We start from the raw sequence: 22054 nt of genomic DNA on the forward strand, positions 1-22054 counted from the left end.
GGGGGGAGTTGTTTTTTTTTTTACTTGCATTCAATGCAGTGTAAGCTGCCCAGAGTCACAATATGGGAATTAAGCAGCCATGTCAATCTATGAAATAAATAAATGAAACAAATAAAACATGCAATGTCCTTTATATACCCAACCCTCCCCAATGGAAATAAACACCAGATTAATACATTCAAATGAGACATGGAAGGTCTCACCTTCTAGAACTTCTAAGTTGACTTCTTCGTTCTCCACAGAGGTATTTCCACTAAAATCTAGATGGGAAGATAAATACAGCCAAGGAGAAGGAAGAAGCTGAGTGTCTCCTAAAGTCTGTTGGGTTGCTTCTGCTCTTGGCTGAGATATGCTATTTCTGCTCTGCTGGGGAAGAACAATTTTGAAACTGAGTGTTGTTGGACGCTGTTGTTGCACGGCTAATGGAAAATGGGGAAGGCTAGGAAGAGCTTTGGGACTGGGAGACACATGGAGACTTTGGAGAGAATGGGTGCATCCAGAAAAATGGCTGCCAGTCACAAAATATACCCATTCACCAAAAAGCGAATGAGCGAGTTTATTCTCCGCCATACTCTCTTGCCCCTAAAGATGTTGTACCATCTTACCATAGTTTCCTTTCCCTTTTTTTCCCCCATGGCAAGTGGGCAAATCTATATAGATCAGTGAATTCCAGCTTCCTCCATTTTTATTCCCCAAGGATCCCTCTGGGGCCTGGGCGTAATCCAGAGGCATCCTTTGAAATAAGACGGATGTCGAAGGGAGGCACATTATTTATTTATTTAGCATTATTTTTTACTTTGGTTTGCACAGTGCCTCCCCCCCCCCCATTATTTTCTTAGTAGTATTAGTGTCTTAAATAAATAAATAACACGAGTGGGATTTGTTGCCAATTCTTGGAACATATAATGAACTGAGCTGTTAACCTGTTCTTGATAAAAGGATGGAGAGAAGAGAAAAGATAGGAACTCCACAACAGAACCAGAACAAGTTACTTCAGCTGTACATGAATATCTCTGAGTGTGTGTGTGTGTGTGTGTGTGTGTGTGTGTAAAGGGAGAGAGGTTGGGGTAGTTTGTATGCAGGAATATGAATCTCCAACAAGTTGTAAAACAGTAAGATCTAGACAGCACACTAAAATGGGGCCAAATGGGGGGAAAAGAAACTAAGGGGGGAAAAAAACAATACTGCCCTCAATGTCAATTTTAATCCTTTAGTCAAGCTGAATTTAGCCTGGAAGAATCTTTAAGCTTCCTAAGAAATCAAAAATAATACGGCAGTATCTTGTTTTAAATCATACACATCCACCCGAAAATCCGGTCCACATGGCCAAATGCTAGCTGGGAATTATATCCCAAGATGTCCAAAAGGCACCCGGTTGAAGGAGGTAGAATAGACTTTATCTGATAGTTACACCATAAGAAAGACGTATAGGTCTACTAAAACGAATTTAAACAAAAAATCCCCAAAAGCTATTTCCTTGAAAAGCACACCAATATCTCAGAAACTATGCCTGCTGGACTTCAGATAAATTTATTATTTTCTACAGCCTCTATAATTGCCCAATTCTGAACAATGCTGTACAGCATTGTGCCTCTTTCTCGGCAGCTGAGAAACTGGAAGGAAGTCAAGTTTCCTTTGCAGCTGATCCCATTGTTCGCCTTGGTGGTTGGTTCTTGTGTATGCTTTAGGGGACAGATTTAATTGAAATGTGAACATACAAAAACTTTGGCCTGAGTTGGGATTCCTTTGTTAGTTTGGGCTGTATCGTATTTGAAAGCCTTCCAAAGAGCGTTTTTCTTTCTTCTTTTTAAAATCGGTGGCTTTTGAAACATACCTGCACTGGGTTCCTAAGATGTTGGTTTTTGTTCCTAGCCAGTTTACGTTCAGGTTTTCTGCAGATGGTTTCCTGACAACCTGATAACATTTGGTATATTTCTCCAAATGTCTTCTTTAGTCACACCTTTCTGAAGTTGCAATGTATTATATCGTTTTCCCCAGATCCAACAATATACAGAGGGCTGAAGCCAAAATTAATCATACCGTATTATGTTATAGATGTTCTGCACCTCTGAATGTTTGCTACAGAAGACAAAATACTTTATTAAGGGCAAAGAAAGCAGGGAAGTGGGATGTAGGGAAGATGTACGTATCTTGTAAAATGCATACATTCTTTTCTTTAATAAGAGAAGTTTGTCAAAGGACTCAAGGTGGTGGCTGTGATCATGCAGTTGAAGAATAGAAAAAGATTTATTTCTTTTTCTGCTGCTACTGTCTTGATTTATTGATGTCCTCACTGGATACCCCTGACCCTAACCCCCTCATTTCTAATTTTTAGGGTGCCAATTCAGCTAACATAAGGGAGTGGAACCCTACCATAGCTTCCAGTCTTATTTCGGCTCAGGACAGGCAGGGAAAAAAACATCAAAGAGATTTCATTCCTACTACTTCAGCCAATTGATTTGGCTTCTCTTTTGAAGGAATAATTGACTCCAGCCAGGATGTAATTGAAAAATATATTAGGGGAAAAAAGGCGGGTCTGAGTTAAGAGATGGGATAGAGAACTTGAAAGACTGATGAGATTTCCTAGTCTGAACTTTTACAGATTGGGCTGGGTAAAGTTGTACAAGCATATGTTCAGCTAAGGAAACATGGCAGATTAAATATCACTGGTGTAGAATTGGTTCAGACATGCAGACACCCCACTTGATTTCAATATATTGAGGGCCTCTTTCCACATTTCTTTCATACTGAGACCTGATGTTTGAAGCAAGAATGGGGTGAATGTCCAAATCTCATCACAGCAAAGGGACAGCCCCACCATTTGATAGTCATATGTTATTGTGATGGAATGGGATGGCGAAGGCCGCGCTTGGGGAGATAAGCATTTCCTTAGCCCCCAGAATGAGCGTGGGAAGGTGAAGAGGATGAGACTGGCAGCACCCTAAGGAATTTGTGGTGTTTGCTTGCTGGCTTGGGGAGTTTAGATTCAGTCTGGTGAGATTCTGTCTTGTAGGTGGAAGCTAATAAATGCAATAGAACTGTAACTGATTGATGTCAGGTTCAGCCCAAAGAACTCCACGAGACAGTACAGATATAGTTCTATAGCATTTATTAGCTTCCACCTACAAGACAGAATCTCACCAGACTGAATCTAAACTTCCCAAGCCAGCAAGCAAACATTGTGAATTCCTTAGGGTGCTGCCAGTCTCATCCTCTTCACCTTCCCACGCTCATTCTGGGGGCTAAGGAAATGCTTATCTCCCCGAGCGTGGCCTTCGCCATCCCATTCTATCACAGTTATAAACAGTTGTCTGTCAAGGAAGTCCTCCATGCAAACAACTACTTATCTAAAGCAGTTCAGTACAATTTGAGACACCCAGCTGGGTAGCTATTCCGTTTGAATGGACTCCTTCCATGTCAACATCTCTTCAGATGTAGGTGTTCCTTCACTGAAATTTCTTTCCAGATATGACTGGTTAACAGTCACATGCTGAAAAAGGAGAAATAAATCAAGACTGATGATTTCCTCCCCAGTTTTAGGAGGAGAGAGAGAGAGAGAGAGAGAGAGAGAGAGGATGGATAGATAGGTAGATCGATAAATAGATAGATAGATAGATAGATAGATAGATAGATAGATAGATAGATAGATAGATAGATAGATAGATATTCTGTTTGGAGGCAATCTGATTAGTTCGACTGAAGTATTGTGCCCAGTGATTAATTATAGCTCAACGCAAACAACTAAGGCTGTTATATTCAGACTGATTATACTATCTACGATTTAACAGTACAGTGACCAAAACTTGAAATCTAACATCTTTGAACCTTCATATTGTCAAGCTTCCTTTTCTCTCTCTCTCTCCCCCTCCGTCCCCTTCCCCTGCCTTTAGTCTCCAGCAGACCAATGTAAGAAAATCCATGCAGGAGATGAGGTGATCCAGGTCAACCATCAAACAGTGGTGAGTACACTTTTCAGAAAATACCAAGTGGTCATTTGTTTTAATAGCTTCCTTTTATTGAGAATGATTAACATACCACATATGGTCATTCAACATCTTTATATACCATTTTCATTGTGAATTTGTTTGAACAGATGCCTAGTAAGAGAAGTTGAAATGTATGGTTTCATCTCTTATGTTGGAAAGATAAATACACTGGATTGGACTGAAACTTAGTCATGCTTATATTAGTTCCATTAATATCAAGAAAACCTATATTGGACACTGGTAACTTATTCCACTGATTTCAGAAGGTCAATGCTGAGTATCTTATGTTGTAGTAACTATCCCTATAATGTCATCCATAAATCAAAGGGAAGGTCATAGCTCCACAGAAGATCCCTTTCAGTAGCGTTATCAAACTGCTTCAGTCTGATTTGTGTGAATTGGTTACTTTAAAAGTTTGATGACCACCAGGGAAGAGGATGTGAGTTGGGAAATACAGGTTTGAGGGTGCACTAGCTCAGGAATGTTTCTGATTCCCAGTTGACTGTGAGACCTTGGTGAGCATTTGATGCGGAAAGCCCCAAGAGTAAGAGTAAGGTAGTGGCTCCCCTTTCCACTTAGGGACGGCACTCCAGCTGGCATTCTAACAGGAAACCAAAAAGTAAGTTGTCCACTGTTCTTTTGGCCTGTCTCTAGGCTCTGTGAAGCAGATGTACACTGGAATTTGTTTTCCACTGAGCTCCTTAGGTGAAGAAGTATTCAGAAGTGCAGGGGTAACTGTGGGGAGGGAGAAGGCTACAGTTAGGCCTGCAGTGGTCATACAGAGGAGAAAACTGTTGGTGGGGAAGTCTGGGTACCAAGGCATCCAGAGAGGGAGGATTTGGGCACCCTTTGCCCTCAAGAATGGCAAAGAAGCTCCTTTACCTGCAGTCCTACTGATCTTTTCCTCAGTTTAAATCCCCTGGTATCTTATGGGGTCCTTCACCTGAGGAAACCTGTTCAGAGTTGGAATTATTGTCAGAACTGGTTGTTGACTAATTGAGATAGCACTGTTAGGCCCCTGCTTTGCCCATGGATCATTTAACTTCAATCTATGGCATCTACAGCTCAGGTAATTAGATAAAAGGTAATTTACTTCACTCCCTGAAACTCTGAGAACCACATAAACAAGCTAAGCTAGTTGGACAAATAGTCTGATGAATCAGTTTTTGTGTTCTATGCATGAATCAAAGTATCACAACTGAAGGACTATAGTTCATCCTTGTTTTTCATGCAGAAGATTCCAGGTTCACTCCCTAGCATTTAGGTAGGCATAGAAAAACCTGATACTGGAGATTTGCCAACAGTCAAGGAAAAAAAAAAAAAAAAAACCATGGGCTAGATAAGTGTATGCCAATCTGGCAACTTCTAGATGGATGGCCTTCAAGTCCTCAATTCTCAGCAATAGCTGTGTTGACTGGGGAATTCTGGAAGTTGAAGTCCATATCTCTGGAGGTTGCAACATGATCTTCTTTGCAGATGGGTCTTGATTATGGACTTCCTTGTCCAGAAAGACTGACCTAGTGCCAGTTTTGCTGAAATTTCAGACAAGTGTCAGCTGTTCTTTCTTCCCAAGCTTTCAGTGGGCTGAAGTGCTTGCTTATGCTGCTGTTCTGGATGTATAGCGGTTTTATTATTTAAGTGTTATATTTCTTGTTTTGTTGTCCAGAGGTTTTATTACTGATCTGAATTTAGGCTGCTGCTTACTGCTTTCTACAGTGTTGCTTTTTTCTTCATTTGGATTGTCTGGCTAATATTAATACAGTATGTTTTGCGTGCCACCTTGCCAATTCTTTTGTGAGGGTGAAAGGCAGGATAGAAGCTAAACTGAAGCCAATATGTTCTTTATCAAGGCAATGTTGGATTTGAGTAACACATGGGCATGGAATCTCAGTTTCGCTTTGTGTTATAAGACAAACCCACAATGTTAGAATGTGAAGATGAGTATGCTGATATCTTCCATCTGTTCCCATATTCTTCTTTAAGCAATGACCATCATCGAGGTATTGGAGTGAATTCCTGAAACTATTTCGTTCAGTAGGAAAAGACCAGCAAATTTACTTCTTGCCTTTGCTGATTTGGGATATGCCTTCATACATTGGTTACAGTATATTGCTGCCTCCCCTCTGTAACTTGTTAAAGTAAGAAAAAACCAAAAATATCCACTCTTTCAGAACAAACGGTTTAGCAAAGCATATATTTTTGCATGCTTCTTGCTCTAAAACATGCATTTTTCTACTAATTGCCCTTTAAACCCAATTGAGTGACAATCAAAGAACAGCTAAGTGCAAAGCCATGTGCAGTTTTACAATGAATGAAAAACAAACCAATGAACTGCATCAGTGTCATTCTAATTATAAAAGAAATGGGAATTCAGAAGCAAATCTCGATTCATTTCCCATGTGTTACTCATTCAGCTGAGAATGTATTTTTCACTGGGATGGGGGCAATGGGACTTCCTGCATTTGTGTGCACTGATGCAATCTCCCTGATGTTGGTCATGGGCATCTTTTCTCTGGATAAAATGAACAAATGTCCTATAATCACTCACATTTCGGTAGCCTTCATATAGCATAAGGCCAATCACCATGAGGAAGGTGGTTGCCATGCAACTCTATGTGATTATGTATCAGAGACATCTGGGGAGACATTTCTCCAAACTGACTTTTGAAGACCAGTTTCATCTTCTCTATATAGGTGTAATGTATTCTATCTATAGATAATATGGTACTGTAGCTTGATTCCTATTTAGAATCTTCATGTGTCTTGCATCGTGCATGCAACCGGGATGCAGATAAATACTATTTAATTAAAGGCATAATCCAGTAACAACTAGAAAAGATAGCTTTGGTTGAAAAGGATTGTTGAAGAAGGCTTGATTCATATCTGAGCAATGCATTGAAGGGGATATAGGCCATGCCACAACAAAGTCTATTATCTGAATAATTTTTGACTCAACAACTTTAACATGGCCTCCAAATTAATCAGGAAAACTTCTGATTGATTACATAAAGGCTTGTTTCTGTAGGTAGAAACAGTTTGTAGAAAAAAATCAAAGCTCTTCTGTTCAGTGTTTGTTTCAAAAGTCAAAAATCAGCTTTGCCCTGATTATCCATTTGAATATTAACCCTGTTTCTCAGAATGGCTGGATCGTTGGACATTAAGAGGTGGCTTCCACTGCGCTTGGTGATAATAAGAAACCCACTCTTGTTTTCTGGACCAAATTATTTCTGTTTTGTTTTATTTTTCAAAGGGGAAATCCTTGAACACCATCCAGATTTCAACCAGAGCAGATTTTATCTTAAATACTGGCTTACTAGATAAATCAATTCTGTAGTCCTAGATAGACCAATGTCCACATCAGCATATCTGAAGATAACTCCAAGAACTGACTCCAACGAATCTGTAGTGCTATTATTTTTTATTTATTTTATTTATCGAATTTGTCACTGCCCCTCTCGTTAAACGTCTCTGGGCAGTTTACAAAACAATTAAAATCAATTAAAATTACAAAATTACAGTAATAAATAAAGAATAAAATGATCCAAAATAATTGGCGATCACTCAGTAATTATCAATTATCAATAATTACCAATAATTATTTATATTTAATTAACTATAAATATTAAATATTAATAATTAATTATCAATAATTACCAGTTCAAAACATACAGACACGCCCTGTTAGCCATGAACTGGTTGAGTCAAACACATTTCTCCCTATTCTATCATCCAGGAACAGGAATCTTGTCAGACACAGCGATATATCCCTGTCTTGTATGAGCTACTGTAGTGGGACCAACAGGAACGCAACAGCTGAGATAAGAATCACCTGCTTTATCTAAATTTGAGGTCTCTTATACCTGACATGCTGGTGATGTTCACAAGATAAAGATTTGACAAGATAAAGACCTAGCAGATGCATTCACACAACATAATAAGCTTGCTTCGTGTTAGCTTTGGTTAGGTTATATGAACCCAGCCCTTTTGGTTAGCTCATGGTTCAGTGTCAAAAGTGTTGGGTTTCACATTTTTGCTTGCACGGTTGTAAGGTTCATAAGTAGACAAGTGGGCATATAGCTTCTCAATGCCAAAAAGGACTTGGAGAAATCAGTGGATCTGCCTGCATGATGGAGTTCTGCACGCAGAAAGCCTGTTTCTCATACTGTTCAGATGTACACATGCCAGTGTGAGTGGTGGAGGTGTAAAGAACAGGACTGGCCTGCATCTGCTATTGTGGTAAAAAGATTTAGTAAGGAAGGATCCTCTTTATATATTTTAAAATGTTTAACCATGCTTAAAACCTCAAGGGACAGCCAGTTTGGTGTAATGGTTTAAGGCACCAGTCTAGAAGCCAGGAGACCATGAGGTCTAGTCCCGCCTTAGGCACAACACCAGCTGACTAACTTTGTTCCAGCCTCAGAAGACAATGGCACACCACATCTGAGAATCTTGCCAAGAAAATTGTATGGACTTGTCCAGGAAGTTGCCAGGAGTCAATAATGACGTGAAGGCACACACACAAGGGGAAAAAAACCCTTGAGGAGGCTTACAAAAATCAGAATATCATGAAAATTCCTGCTGTCAGTCTAACAGTCTTAAAAGACATGACAGGTGAGGAAAGAAGATTGGGAAGGCAGAAGAAAAGTAGCAAGGTGAGAAACCCATCCTTAAAATTTCTCATCTATTTTTCTGCAGTCCGCTGTACTGATTGCTCTTAGGTGATAGCTGACAATAGATCAAAGCCCACCAGTGTCTTAGTTGAGACACTGGGTCAGTCCTGCTTAGCTTTGCTCTTAATTCCTTGTGGAATACAATCACAAATGCTCTTTTGAAATTCTAGACCAGATTTCTGGTGGAAAAATTGGGTAGATTATTTCTCTGAATGTTCTCCCAAGGAAGGTGAATATCTCCATCCTATTTCCCAGAATCTCCCTTAGTGGTGACAGCAGAACTAATATTGAGGAAAGAAAAACAAGACAAATTTCCTCTTGATTCCTTCCCCTAAGTTTTAAAGGAAATATGAGGAACCATGGTGGATGCAAATGTCTGGAGATGGGATTGTACAACAAATGACTTTTTACACACAACCTTTGGCCAACTCACCACCGAGCAAGCCTACTTTACTCATGATAGTTTCTCCCATGTTTGCTTCTCTTTCGGAAGACTTTCATCCAATAAACGTTCAAGGATGATGAAAAGCCCTATAGCCCACTGGCTTTCTCAATAAATCCAAAATGTACTGCTGTTTTTTTTTACTTATATATTTTTTACTTATATATATTAACTTTTACTAAAGTATCATGCACATAATGTGTTTATGCTTTCCTTAACACAGATTGTAGTGGCATTTGTTACTCAGCATTAGCTGATAACAACCTTTAAATTTGGCTTTGACTTTGAAACTTCAATTAAGCATCCCCCCCAAATTATGATAAACTTCTGGACTGATAGCAAAGTTGTAAGACCATGTATAGGCCTAGAAATAACTCTTTTGCCCTGAGTTACGATTCATCATAGAAATTATCCAGAAATTAACCCTCACATGCATATAAGTTTAAGACAGCTTTACCTAAAATTCATTGTGAACTCACTTTGTGTATCGGTCATTTAATATGAATGCTATTTTATTTATTTTCTGTTGGCATTTCAAGTGCAAGACTCTTAGCAATCAGACCAAGCTTTTCAGATCTTCAAAATTAACTTGTACATCTGTTGCCCAAATAAAATTTAAAAGTCCTCAGAGCTGCAGTTCCCCAGGAGTATAACAATAGATGCCTTGTCAGCAATGAATTTTGCTTACCTTGAACTAAGCCCCCCAAAGAAATACCAAGTTTATACAGCACTTGGAGGTTGTGTTTTTAAAATTATTCATGCATTATTAGAGCCAAGTTATATCCCTGCAGTGAGATCATATACCCCAGAAAGGAAATTCCAATTTTACTGAATTTGCATCTTTTCAAATTCAGGAAGTAATTGAATACCAATTGAAAGTTATTTCCTATGTTCTTCAGCACGATTCCCAACCGCCAAAATATTACCCAGCTAAAAATAACTTCTGATTTTTAAAGATGATTCTTGAAAGGCAATCAATTCTGATGCAAATTCACAAAGAACCTATATGAAGTGCAATAATACATCAAGTGCCTTCCAATTTCTGCTACTTTTATGCAAAACAACTTGAAGGTATTTAATATGCAATTCAATAATAGATTTTACTTTTTAAAAAATGGGGGGGGGGATTCTTCCTGGCATGGACAAGGCCCACTACCAGCGGCAGTGACTTTATTCAAATCTGTAAAATCCACAGAAAGGCAAATGTTAGAATCTGTCTTTTTAATGCCATCCTTTTATCCTATGTTCTCGATCTCTTCCATTATATAGCACCACAGCTGTTAAATGGTTAATTTCATAACCTCGATTGTAGAAATACCATTCTGCTGCATTTTCATGCTACAACCAGGATGTTCCCCCCCCCCCCATGCTGGTCACCAGCCCCCACTGAAAGTACAATATGCATTGTAATAATACCTAATTGAGCGGAGGAGGGGGGGATCATCTGCCCTGACATTTGCAGCAAATGTAATTTTAGCAAGGACAGAAGAATTAGCACCTTACTTACCCTTCCCTTCTTAGATGATGCAAAGCAGTTTGAAAATAGCTTTCTAGGGAATCACTGGGACATGGGGCTTGTGGTGGTCAATCAGCAGGCACATTTCAGGAGCAATGTATGGGCAGATATCTTGCTTCAGGCCAGGAACCCTTTGCAATACTCCAAAATGCCTCAATGCTGCCTTGCTCCTGTTTTCTTGGAGCGCATGGAAGAAGCCGCCAATCTCAGATGCAATTTTGTTCCCACGAATGTGCTTTCTGAATAACAGGACACTCTTTTATATTCAAGGTGAGCAAATGCCATTGTTAGCAGCAAACATTCAGTTATGGAAATGTGCTTCTTCAAATAGCGTACCCACGGTGATTTTAGTTTAATAATGGTTACCTTGCCAAAGTAATGTAAATAAGCTGAAACGATAATATAACAACTGCTGAAGGAGTCTCCAGCATGCGTTTTTTTTAATGTATCATTTTTTTTAAAGAATAAAAACAATACAGATTTTGAAAGAGCAAAGGAAGGAAGGTAAAGTCAAATAATAAGTAAGCGAAAAGAAGTACAAAGAAAGAAATAGAGAAAGAAAATAAAGAAAATAAAAAGTTAAAAAGAAGCAACTTCTGATCTTCTTAACAGCAGTTACAAGTACATTTATATTTTACCTTCTGTCTCCAAGGTTATGACATCATTGCCTTCTTTCCATAGTCTACCCTTTCTAATCTTCAAACCCATCAATCACAAGTTCATTTCTTTTCTCTTTTTCAGCAAAAAGTCCATAAGGGGTTTCCAGTCACTAACAAATGTAGTTATTGTCCTTTCTCTAATCAAACAAGTCAATTTGGCGATCTCTAATTCCGTCATCTTCACCAGCCATTCCTCCGTTGTGGGTATCAGCATGAATTTAATATCTTTAAAATATTCCATATGAACTTTTTTTCTGGGATATATTTGGGCTCATTGTGACCCTGTCGAAAGAAAAACAATACATTAATCATTATTATTATGTACATTGCCGGAAGACGATGACTCTTTCGAGTTGACAGTCCTGTTATTTATTCATTACTGTAATGATACTGATCCAATGTAGCCAACCTAAGTTTATAAGCTAGTGTGAATATGTTTGTTTCTTAAAAAAAAAAAGAGCATTATTTATTCATTTATTTTGCTTGTTTCAGACAAAAGCTCCTTCCTTCCAGTTTAGAACAATTTAAAAGTATGTCACATATGAAAAAAAACAACAACAGCAAAAGGAGAGGAGAGGAGAAAAGCGAAAGGGCAGGAGGCTGTTCTTGATATTTCCATTCTTCTCCCAAGCAAGAGTTCAGATATCAGGAAGAAATGGCTGCCAGCTAATTTGACAGTTGAGAAGAGCCAAAGCAGCTGGCCTAACAGAAGATGCAATGGATTTTTAATTTTAATGAAGGCCATTAAACTTTGACTCTAGTGAATTAACAGTTTCTTCAAGCAGCTTTTTCTTTTAACTGTATGTTGTCAGCGCTGGAGGATTTCTATGGAGGAGATCCACCATTTGAACCACCCATTTTTATCCCAATGAAACGGTCTTAAAAGTTGAATTCCCATTTCAGTAGGCAATCTTATTAAACTTTAATAACCCTATGTCCCTTCAAATTATACTGAATTAGCTTTGTACATGCCCACTGCTGCATGGATGCTATAGGCTTTTTACTGGAAAGGTCACTGGATCCCCCAATGGAAGAATGAATGTGGACGTATGCTTCAATGTCTGGAATAGCTTTGTGTCATACAAGTGAATCCGACACAGGTTGGAACTGGAAACCGTTCCTAGATTACTACTGAATACATGGATTTTTAGCCCATGCCAAATTTGGGGTTCTCAGTGTATAGAGTCTATCTTTTAATTTTATGAGATCTCAAAAGCAGAAGAGGTTTTTACTAATATGGATGGAATTTATTATTTTTATTTTATTTTCATTTATTTACATATCAGCCCATCTTATTAAAAAGCAACTCTGGGCGGTGTACAGAAAAGATAAAATCCATTAAAATACAATGTAAAAACAGTTTTAAATAAATAGAAAATAAATCAAATCCAAGGGTAGATGTTAAAATTGGCAGTATCTCGGGGAGCATCATCAAGGCGCCAGCCACCCCCAGGACTGGGTAAGATTCTTGTCACCCACGGAAGCTGACAGAGCCAGGTCTTTAATCCTTTCCAGAAAGCCAGGAAGGTGGGGACCCACAGCACCTCTGGGGGCAGAATACTCCAAAGGGTGGGGGCAACAGCAGAGAAGGCTCTCCTCCTGGGCCCCGCCAGCCGACATTCTCTCACTGCCGGGGTCCGCAACGTGCCCTCTCTGCCTGACCGTATCTTGTTCTTTCATTTTAATTTTACTTTCTATTCCTTCTTATTGTTTCTTTTTAGACTTCTTGATATGTCTCTTTAAAGGTCAGTCAAAATACACACCCACACACAACCCTGATATATTTTTCACCCTATAAATCTAAACGGATTATTGGGGGTTTGATGAGTGTTATACTCTTTGAGTGGCAGCTGTCTTTGTCTCCTCCATTTCAAATTTATCTATAGAAATATGACTGCAATACCAGACGTTGTTGTTGTTTTGTCAGTCAGCTTAATCCTCATCAACCCACCTGCCAGACTGCTAGAATTACACTCATTAATTCTTCATAATAGTATGCATTGCCCTATAGATCTTCTCATTTTCTAATCACAGTAATAGGACTGGCTATTTATCATCTGAGATGGGAATCATGTAAAATATATGCTTCGTTTCAGCTCCCAATCCATGAATACATTTAATTACAAGTGCCTTTACCTCACTGAGGTTCAGCAAGTGGTAGATAAAATATTCCCAATATCCACGATTGGCACCATTATGACCTTTCTGGCCACAGGTCATTGATACTTTTGATCCTGCCAGGCCTTTTAATATATTAATATTATAATTTTGTTTATAGCAGAGGGGGTTTTCAACAAGCTTATTTTTGCTCCCAAGGCATTAGTTGTTTTTAATTCAAACCGTTTTAACCATTGATTTGTTTTTATTATTTATTCATTGCATGTTAAAATGGAGGAAACAAAGAAATTTGGGATAACTGGTATGTTCAAATTTTGGACCCTTTCTGAATCATTCCAATATATTGAAATGCTTCCTGTCTTACATGGATATCTAAGAGATTTAGCCTGTTTTTGTTTTAAATTTTCTTCTGAGTAACAAAACTGCAAATGTTAGGTCATGACTTGAGGAGGAGAAGCTATTGCTAATCATCTCAAACATCATCCCTATAACAAACTTTGTTAGTAATTTCTTAGGCCAATGTGTAGATTCCTAGACAAGATAAACTACACACTTGAACATTTCAGAAGCATAAAAATAAATACAACTTCCATTCGCCATCTTCTTCTTCCCCTCCCCACACGAGTTTGCAATCCTTGTCTTTTAGTAGCCGTACGATACAAATATAATTGAGTCCCATTTATCCAGTTCCTGTTGGAAGTGGGTTCCAGGTTCAGATTATGTTGAAGACAACTGCCTTATAACTCCCACTTTGGCCCCATAATAGGTAGCAACTCATAGGTTGATCCTTAGTTGATACCTTGTACATTGTAGATGTTGGAGCTGGGCAAGGAAGCTACCCTAGCAATGCCAGCATTCAGAGAGATTATGTTGAGCAGCAGAGGAAATGCCCAGGCCTATGGGGGCTATTACATCAACATCTTCCAGATAGCAAATGAGAATTTAAGGTGCCACCCTGGTTGTCCCACCCTTCCTGGAGTCCTATGTCTCCTGACTTTGACTATGCTTCCTAGAATCCTAAGAAAGCCCCGATCAGCATGAATCCATGGCTGTGCCTCCTTCACCTGAATAGGACTCTGATGTCTTGTGATGCCAAATGAGTATGACATTGGAAGACTTAAGCTTCTCTTTGGCATCCTTGCTGCTACTCTTGTTGAGGATTTGGTGGTGAAAAGCATAAATCCCTGAATGCTTGTAGTTGCCATGATGCAACGTTGGTCTGGAAAATGGTATTAGGACATATCTCTAGGCCATCTGTTCCCTTGTGATTCTGCTTTGTGTTGAGAACCATGTAAGTCCTCCTCTATGAAGAAGCCTTGTGTGTTTGTAGCATCAAGGTGCTGCTATGTCTTAACTTTGAAGGCAGCTATTGAAATGACTCCTGCTTTTGAAGGCAATGCCGGTGTGTGCCTAATTTTTCATTCTCTGTCAAGCATGCCAGTCTATCATGATGTAATCTTTCCATTTCTGCCCAAATACAATACTCAGCGATATCATCAATAACATTTTAAGAGCTTTCATTCTACTGACACTTGGGACAGGATGGCCTCAATTACATATATTTTTAGTTTTTAATGACTCCTTCATTAAGGTTTCCTCTTAGAGCAATTTATCTTTGGGACATTAATTATTTAGCATTCTTCTGCAAGAAGGAGCTAGTGAAATTTGCCGAGGCTCTCAGTTTTTAACATTTATATCCAGCTTTCAAAAGTGCAGCTGGTTCTCCAGGTTGTGATTAAATGTCAAGAGAATGAGACTCTTTTTCAGTACCTAACTTAAATGCAGAGACGAGAGGGAGATGGTTTAGAAATAAACCCCAGATTCATTTATAGCCAAAGACATTTTCTAGGTTAAAGTAATCATCTCAGAAATGATTGGGTTTCTGCCTGGAGGAAGAGAAGAGAACTTATGTGAGCAAAGTCAGTATTGATAATTGGGTAGGATTGTGCTCACTGGCTCAGAATCCTACTGTGTTCACTGTGATTTTCTCCCTGGTAAAATACGTTTAGGATTATAATCCAGTTCTAAATTAGGTTAAATCCATCACAAAAGGACTGGGTGTAAACTGTGTACTGCAGAACGTTACATTTCTTGTCAGTAATAATTTTGCAAAGCAAAGCACCCTTTGTAGAGATTGTCTGCATCTGTATGAATGTTTTCTCTCTCCTGTTTTAGACTACATCTTTATTTCTCAGGAATAGGGGTATGCAGATCCTGAAACATCTCCTTCCTTCTTTTATTGCTTTGACAGGGCAGCTTTTTCCATCTGGCCTTATTTTCTAAGGATTTTTTTTTTTCAAGTAAAATCTGTCTGACTGGAAGGAAGAATTGCACTTGCCTTTTTTTAAGATAAAGAGACAAGGATTTCCTCCAGCTTCCTTTAACCTTTAAAAATCTCAGTGCATGTACAGCATGGCTGGGCTATTTTCACAGCATCTTCTCTTCTTTGGCACTTCCTAAAATGGTCATTACTAGTCTGTTTTCAAAAGGATTTGTGGTGAATTTTTTTTTCACATCCCTAGTTAGGAGCATCCATATTTCCAGCCAGTTCACCAAATCTGTATATTGAATTCTGCAGGTGTTCATGTCCTCCTCAGTGGATCAGCCAACTTCCACCAGATATTTGCATGGTGGAAATGACATAGTATCATCAAACCAATAGGTATCCTGGTTCACCTAGTGAGTATCATAAAACCTTCCTGACAAGGGCAGGAGGACTGAAACAAACACTTGAGAAGGCTAGAAGAAATGTCCTTAGATCTATTGTGGGTATGAGATGAGGCACTCAAAGAGGAAGTCACTTGTTTTCTTTCCCAAAAGGACCTCATATAAAGAAGTTGGAGTGTGATGGAGTGGACTTATGAAGGCCAGGCTCAGGGAGATAAGCGTGTTCTTAGCCCCCAGCAGGAGCGTGGGAAGTCCAAGAAGATGAGGCTGGCCCCTCCCTGAGGAATTCACGGTGTTGTGGCTGGCTGGCTGGCTTGGGAACTTGGTTCCAGTCTGGGGAGATTGATGTCTGGAGGTGGTAGCTAATAAACGCAACAGAGCTGTATCTGCATTGTCTCTTGGAGTTCTTTGGGCTGAACCTGACATGGAGGGAGCCAAGAAGGTTTCCATGGAGCTGATCTATCAAAGTATATTAGGCTTCTTATATTTCATGACAGCTCAGTGTAACACCCAGTAGGCTAGCCAATAGTGAGGTGTCTCCTCTTCACCCGGAACAAACAATCATTGGCATGCAAACTCAGATTAAGGGAGCACTGTCTGAAACAAAGATTAATTGGACCTCTGCTTACAATTGGCATCTTGCAGTTATGTTTGTAAAATGAAACCTGATGAATCAGGACTTCTTCCTGGATTTCAAAGGTAATGTGAAATGCACAGACTGTATAATTCACCTCCCAAGTCATATCGCAGTAAGAAAGGTACAATACTGACATGGAGAACAAGTATTAAACAATATGGTATGTTGGGGTCCTAGTTCATATATTGTGCTAAGCCAAGGTTTCTTTGAAATTTGATTGTCAGAATAAATGGCAATGACCTTCTTTACATCTAATGCTAAGTCATGGTTCTACAAGCCAAATGGCTTAGTCCATGCATTGTGCTAAGCCAAAACTAAGGAAACCATCTTCTGATTTAACACAAAATGTGGATCTACCAGTGTCTTCCAATTTCTGTAGCAATTTCCATGCCACAGACTTAAGAGAAAGCTTAGTCACTATTGATTTATTTAAAACTCACAAAAATTAAATAGCAAGTCAAAGGTACGAATTCCTTTCCTTAAGTTCCCACAGGTGACTATGTTCTCAGTATTGGCCAGATTATTATGATCAAGCAATATAACATTCATATAGTAATAATGAATTCATGATATATGCTTGAATAGTCCAAAATGATACTAGTTGTGTACTGTATAAGAAGAATTGTGTTCGGAGGACCTCAAAGAGTGAAGGAATACAGGAAAAAAAGAGAGATGGAAAAAAACAAACACCTGACCATAGCTTGGATTGTTGATTGTCTAAAGATCTTCAGGATAGCAGGCTCTGGTCCCTTACCTGAAAGAAAGATTCCCAAAGAAATTCCATGGAAGACTAAGACTCCATGGCTAACTAACTACTAGGGAGGGACAGAAAAATGAAGAAGGAACATATAATGGAGTTCCATCCAAATACTGATCAGGACTGGTCCTGAGAGCTGCAATCATGAATGGTAGTTCTCCTGCTGTCCCTGGCCAGTAATTAAAGAGAATTAAGGTGGAAAGGGTGTGTTTTTCTTGCAAGGATCCCAGAGTGGGCTTTTAAGCCATGCTAAGGAGCCTCTTCTTCCTCTACCCCCCATCTTTCCAAACTCAATCACCTGAACGCTTCAGTGGTTCTTCTGGAAATGTCCCATGAAGAGTACTGATAGAAACCTTCTCTGTTTTGTCTGCTTCATTTATACATTCCAACTGTTTAACAGCTTTTCCGAAACATTGTTTAAACATTGCATTTTGCAGGAAGATGGAATGTTTATTCATGAGAACAAAGAAAGGAGAGCTTTTCCTATTATTGTAAATTTAAAGGGTCCTCCACATGAGAAAATAAAGGGGTGGGTTTCTTAAAAAAAAAAATGCTTAAGCCAAAACAGAACACCTCTAAGTTTCAAGGCAGAGAAGGACAACCATGTGGCCCTTGTGTGTGTGTGTGTTACTGGAGCTTTGATTGCAAATAGTGTTATCACTTGCAATAACTTAACAACTACAGTTCCCCCTCTGTGGACTTTTCCATAGCTCAAATAAATGATGTTTTATCTTTAATTAAACACCTTGAAGAAATTGCACCAATATTATTCTGTAATATGCAAGCACACTTCACTTCTGCACCCTCCCCATTCCATTGCTCCCCTACCCCCAAATTAACAGATTCTATTACAACCACAAAGATTCATTTTGTAATTATTCTGAAGCTGCTGCTTAGAAATCCTCCAGTGAAACAGACTGATCCTTCAGTAGAAAAGATAATTAAAAGCAATAATTCAGTTTGTTAGAGGGTATAAAAATTAGAATGGTACATCACTGTCTTTATTTTTAAAAAGTAATTTTATTGCAATTGATTGTTTATCACAATACTGCCCTATTTAAAAAATTAAAATAAGCAAATATTACCTTTTCTCTTAAAGAGAAAGGAACAAAGTGCTTAACAGATGCTACATAACTCTTGCCAAGAGTGATCTATGACATCTATATTGCGGCAATGCATGTTGTAAAAAGTATTTAAAAGTCGGGCCTCCTACTGTTTGTTAAAGCAGCCCCCTTTTTTCCCCCCAGGCTTCTACACAAATCTGAAATAAAGCTGTGGCTGCTTTAAAGAGTTGATGGGTAAATAATAATGCAAGTGTTAAAACAGCCACAACTCTTTTCAGGCTAAAAAGGAGAAGCTGCTTTAATGAATAGCAGGAGGGATTCTGATCATGTCTTATACATATAACACAGAAGCACACATCAATGCACTCATCCAAATGACCATCAGGTGGAAGCAAAGACATACAGAACCCTAATCCTGCGCTCCCATCTAGTGGCCATCTGGATTTTTGCAACCCAAACCACTACATTACATGATTTATTTGTAACGTAAAGTCAATCCTAGAGAATCCATTGTTCACCATATCAAAATAAAAGCAGCCATGATGTCAGAAAGCTAAATAAAGAGAGGGGGAAAACAACCTTTCAAAATTCCATTATGGGATTTCTCTTCAGGTTGGCTGGCAATTAAAGAATCTTGTAAATGCGTTGCGTGAAGACCCAAATGGAGTGATCTTAACGTTGAAGAAGCGACCTCAGAATACGCTTGTTTCTGCTCCTGCGCTTCTAAAGAACGTCAGGTGGAAACCTCTTGCTCTCCAGGTAAGATGACATTTGGGGCTGTTTCTCTTTCTGGTAAACTCTGAAAGGTGTGTCAACTGGCTCTTGTTTTCTGTTTCTCAGGGGGCCCTTTCAACAATCCTCGTTAACAATGGAGTGTAACGAAGCAACAATGGGAGGGTCCCTTGTAGCATAGTCGTTCAACTCCGTAAGCTGATAGAGTCCCCAAATGAACCTTCATTATCCCTATCTCAACTTTTGGATTAGGGGATTTCATTAATGAGCAAATGTACAATACAGTTAAATTGGTAACTCTTTTATTTATTTATTCAATGTATATGGCCATCCATCTCAAGTTAAGGACTCTGGGCGGCTAATAGTGTTAAAAATCTGAAAGACAGAAGAAACAAAAGCAATATATTATGTTCTACTGTTGCCAATATTATTTTCAAAATCAGACAGAAGTGTAGTTGTGTATTGGAGAAAATGGTATGTAAATTACAATAAAAGATGATGCTATCTATTTTTGGAGTGGGGCCCTCAGTATGCTACTCAAGGGCTTGTTGGGCCCCCAGGGAAGAAAAATTACACCCTACTTCCTTGTGAGTGTGCACATTCCCTCCTGTGCTTTCACCATTTAGAGCAGTGTTGTCCAGACTTGGCCACTTTAAGATGAGTGGACTTCAACTCCCAGAATTCCCCAGCCAGCATGGCTGGCTGAGGAATTCTGGGAGTTGAAGTCCACTCATCTTAAAGTGGCCAAGTTTGGACAACACTGATTTAGAGTTTTCCTCTTTTTTTCTACTTTGCCCCAAAACTCTATTATCGAGCAAGAGCCTGCTAAATACCTGAAGAATGACTTATGCCTAGACTGCTACACGTAGCCAAGTTAGCCATTTCCAAGTTAGTTCTTTTCCAACTTCAGTAAAGAAACAAATGTTTTTTAACTGCCTTCACAAATAAACCATGCTTGTTATTCAGGAAAATAGAGGTGGGTGTGTTTCTCAGCTCCTGGGAAACTGAATAGAACTGGGCCTATCTGAGCTACTTTGAATTTGTCCTGAAATGAAACAATTGGGTACATTTGAAAAGTTCATCAAAGTTTCCCATTTGTGCCCATATGTTTTACTTGAGATGCGTTTGGGGGAAGGGGGTGGTTTTTTCTATGGTGACTGTTTCTCTTTGGGGGGGGGCAACAATGCTGTCTCTTGTGGCCACTGTTTACCATGATTTAATGTTTCTTAGAAGGCCTAGGACAAGTATTCATTCAGAGACATTCTAGTGGGGATACAGAACACCAGATGACCAGTAGATGGCAGCAAAGAATGCCACAGAATTCTAACTTTTTTGCTGGTATCTGGATCTTTGCAGCCCAGGTCTGGTGTCCCTGATTCTATGCCAGCCCTCCCAGATAGACCAGGCAGGAAACATGACCAGATGAGCTAAATCTACTTTATTGTAAGGCTACATTAACAGAATCTTGCATGTCTGAAAGAACAATTCTCCTGCTGTCTCTTTTATTCCTGAGAAATTAGGGAGGGTCTTTTCTGAGCCGCTTGCTCCATCCACTATGCAGCTGTGGGCTATGCTCCCTCTTCTCAGACCATTCCCTAGGCAGCATCTCTTTTCCAGTCTCCCAAGGTCATTCCCACATACCATTACATTCTAGGAGGTAACTTTAAAGCATCGGTCACAAATGGTCGAACACTTTCTATAGAATTCACATGTGACTGTTGACCCCTCCCAAAAGTTGCCCCACCATGATAAGTATCTTATTAGAATTATAGACACCACAATGGCTCCCTAGAGCAGTGTTTTTCAACCTTGGCAATGTTCAAATGTGTGGACTTCAACTCCCACAATTCCCCATGCCGGCTGGGGAATTCTGGGAGTTGGTCCACTCATCTTAAAGTGGCCAAGTTTGGACAACACTGATCTAGACAGTTTCCCAGATATCCACTGATATCCAGTAAATGGGTTTGGTACATTTATTCTTTGAATTTTTGGGTCCACTCGCTGTATCATAAAGTTTCCTCCGTGCTTCCGTGACTTGCTGTTCTGAGCACGACCTCTTCTCCTTTATGAACTGTGTTTGCGAGAAGCCATCTGAGAAATTAATAAGGGACTTCTACATTTTACTCAAAAGTAAGTCCCCTTTGTGCAGATGGGCATAGGATTTGCAGCCCCAAGTAGCTACAATGAGATCTGAAGATGGAAGAGTTTTCTTCCCCTACCTACCCCCTGGTTCTACCAACTCCAGCAGTGACCTGGAAATTGAGTGCAATACATTTTCTGTTAATCGTCCCTTGGAGAGGAGAAGGCATAAATCTAATGACTTTCTTTTCATATCTTTTTTTATTACTGGGATTCCAAATAGAGGGAGAATACAATTACAAGCCCTGCATCTTCTACTAGCTGCCCTTAGCCAATTGCTACTCATTCACACTCTCTCTCTTGGGCGAAATCAATACTATCAAACCATATTATTCTTCATTTCCATCATATCACAGTGACTTCTCTCTCCCTTTTCTTTCTAGCTCTTCTTTTCAAGAAGAAATTTTAAATCCCTCTTGGATTTCACAGCCTGCTTACTTTCAGGTTTTGGGGCCAAAAGATTATGAGTTTGAAGACAAATATTACTTATTTGTCAGTATAAAAACAATCAGAGCTATCATGAATTGCGGTTGACTACCGTCTCTGCCAGGTTGCCATAGCATTCAGAATGATTTGGAAGAGAAAGCTCTCAGGGGGTTGATAGAGACAGAATTGTAACTTGAGACTAGCTTTCCCCAACTTGGAACTTTCTAAGAACATTAAACAC

General features: G+C 39.2%; 1 protein-coding gene across 1 annotated transcript in view; it reads left to right on the plus strand.

Annotated features, from left to right (window-relative positions):
• LOC103059489 (connector enhancer of kinase suppressor of ras 2-like) overlaps nucleotides 1-22054 on the plus strand; it is a 259146-nt gene that overhangs the window by 139916 nt on the left and 97176 nt on the right. The window contains exons 8-9 of the mRNA XM_088151675.1: nucleotides 3891-3959; nucleotides 19129-19275. Coding sequence (XP_088007801.1) covers nucleotides 3891-3959; nucleotides 19129-19275 — 216 coding nt within the window. The remainder of the gene's footprint in view (nucleotides 1-3890; nucleotides 3960-19128; nucleotides 19276-22054) is intronic.

The sequence above is a fragment of the Python bivittatus genome, unplaced genomic scaffold (genome assembly GCF_059951505.1).
Source record: "Python bivittatus isolate LINGU-HERP-01145 unplaced genomic scaffold, Pbiv_v1 ctg000670_np1212, whole genome shotgun sequence".
NCBI lineage: Eukaryota > Metazoa > Chordata > Lepidosauria > Squamata > Pythonidae > Python > Python bivittatus.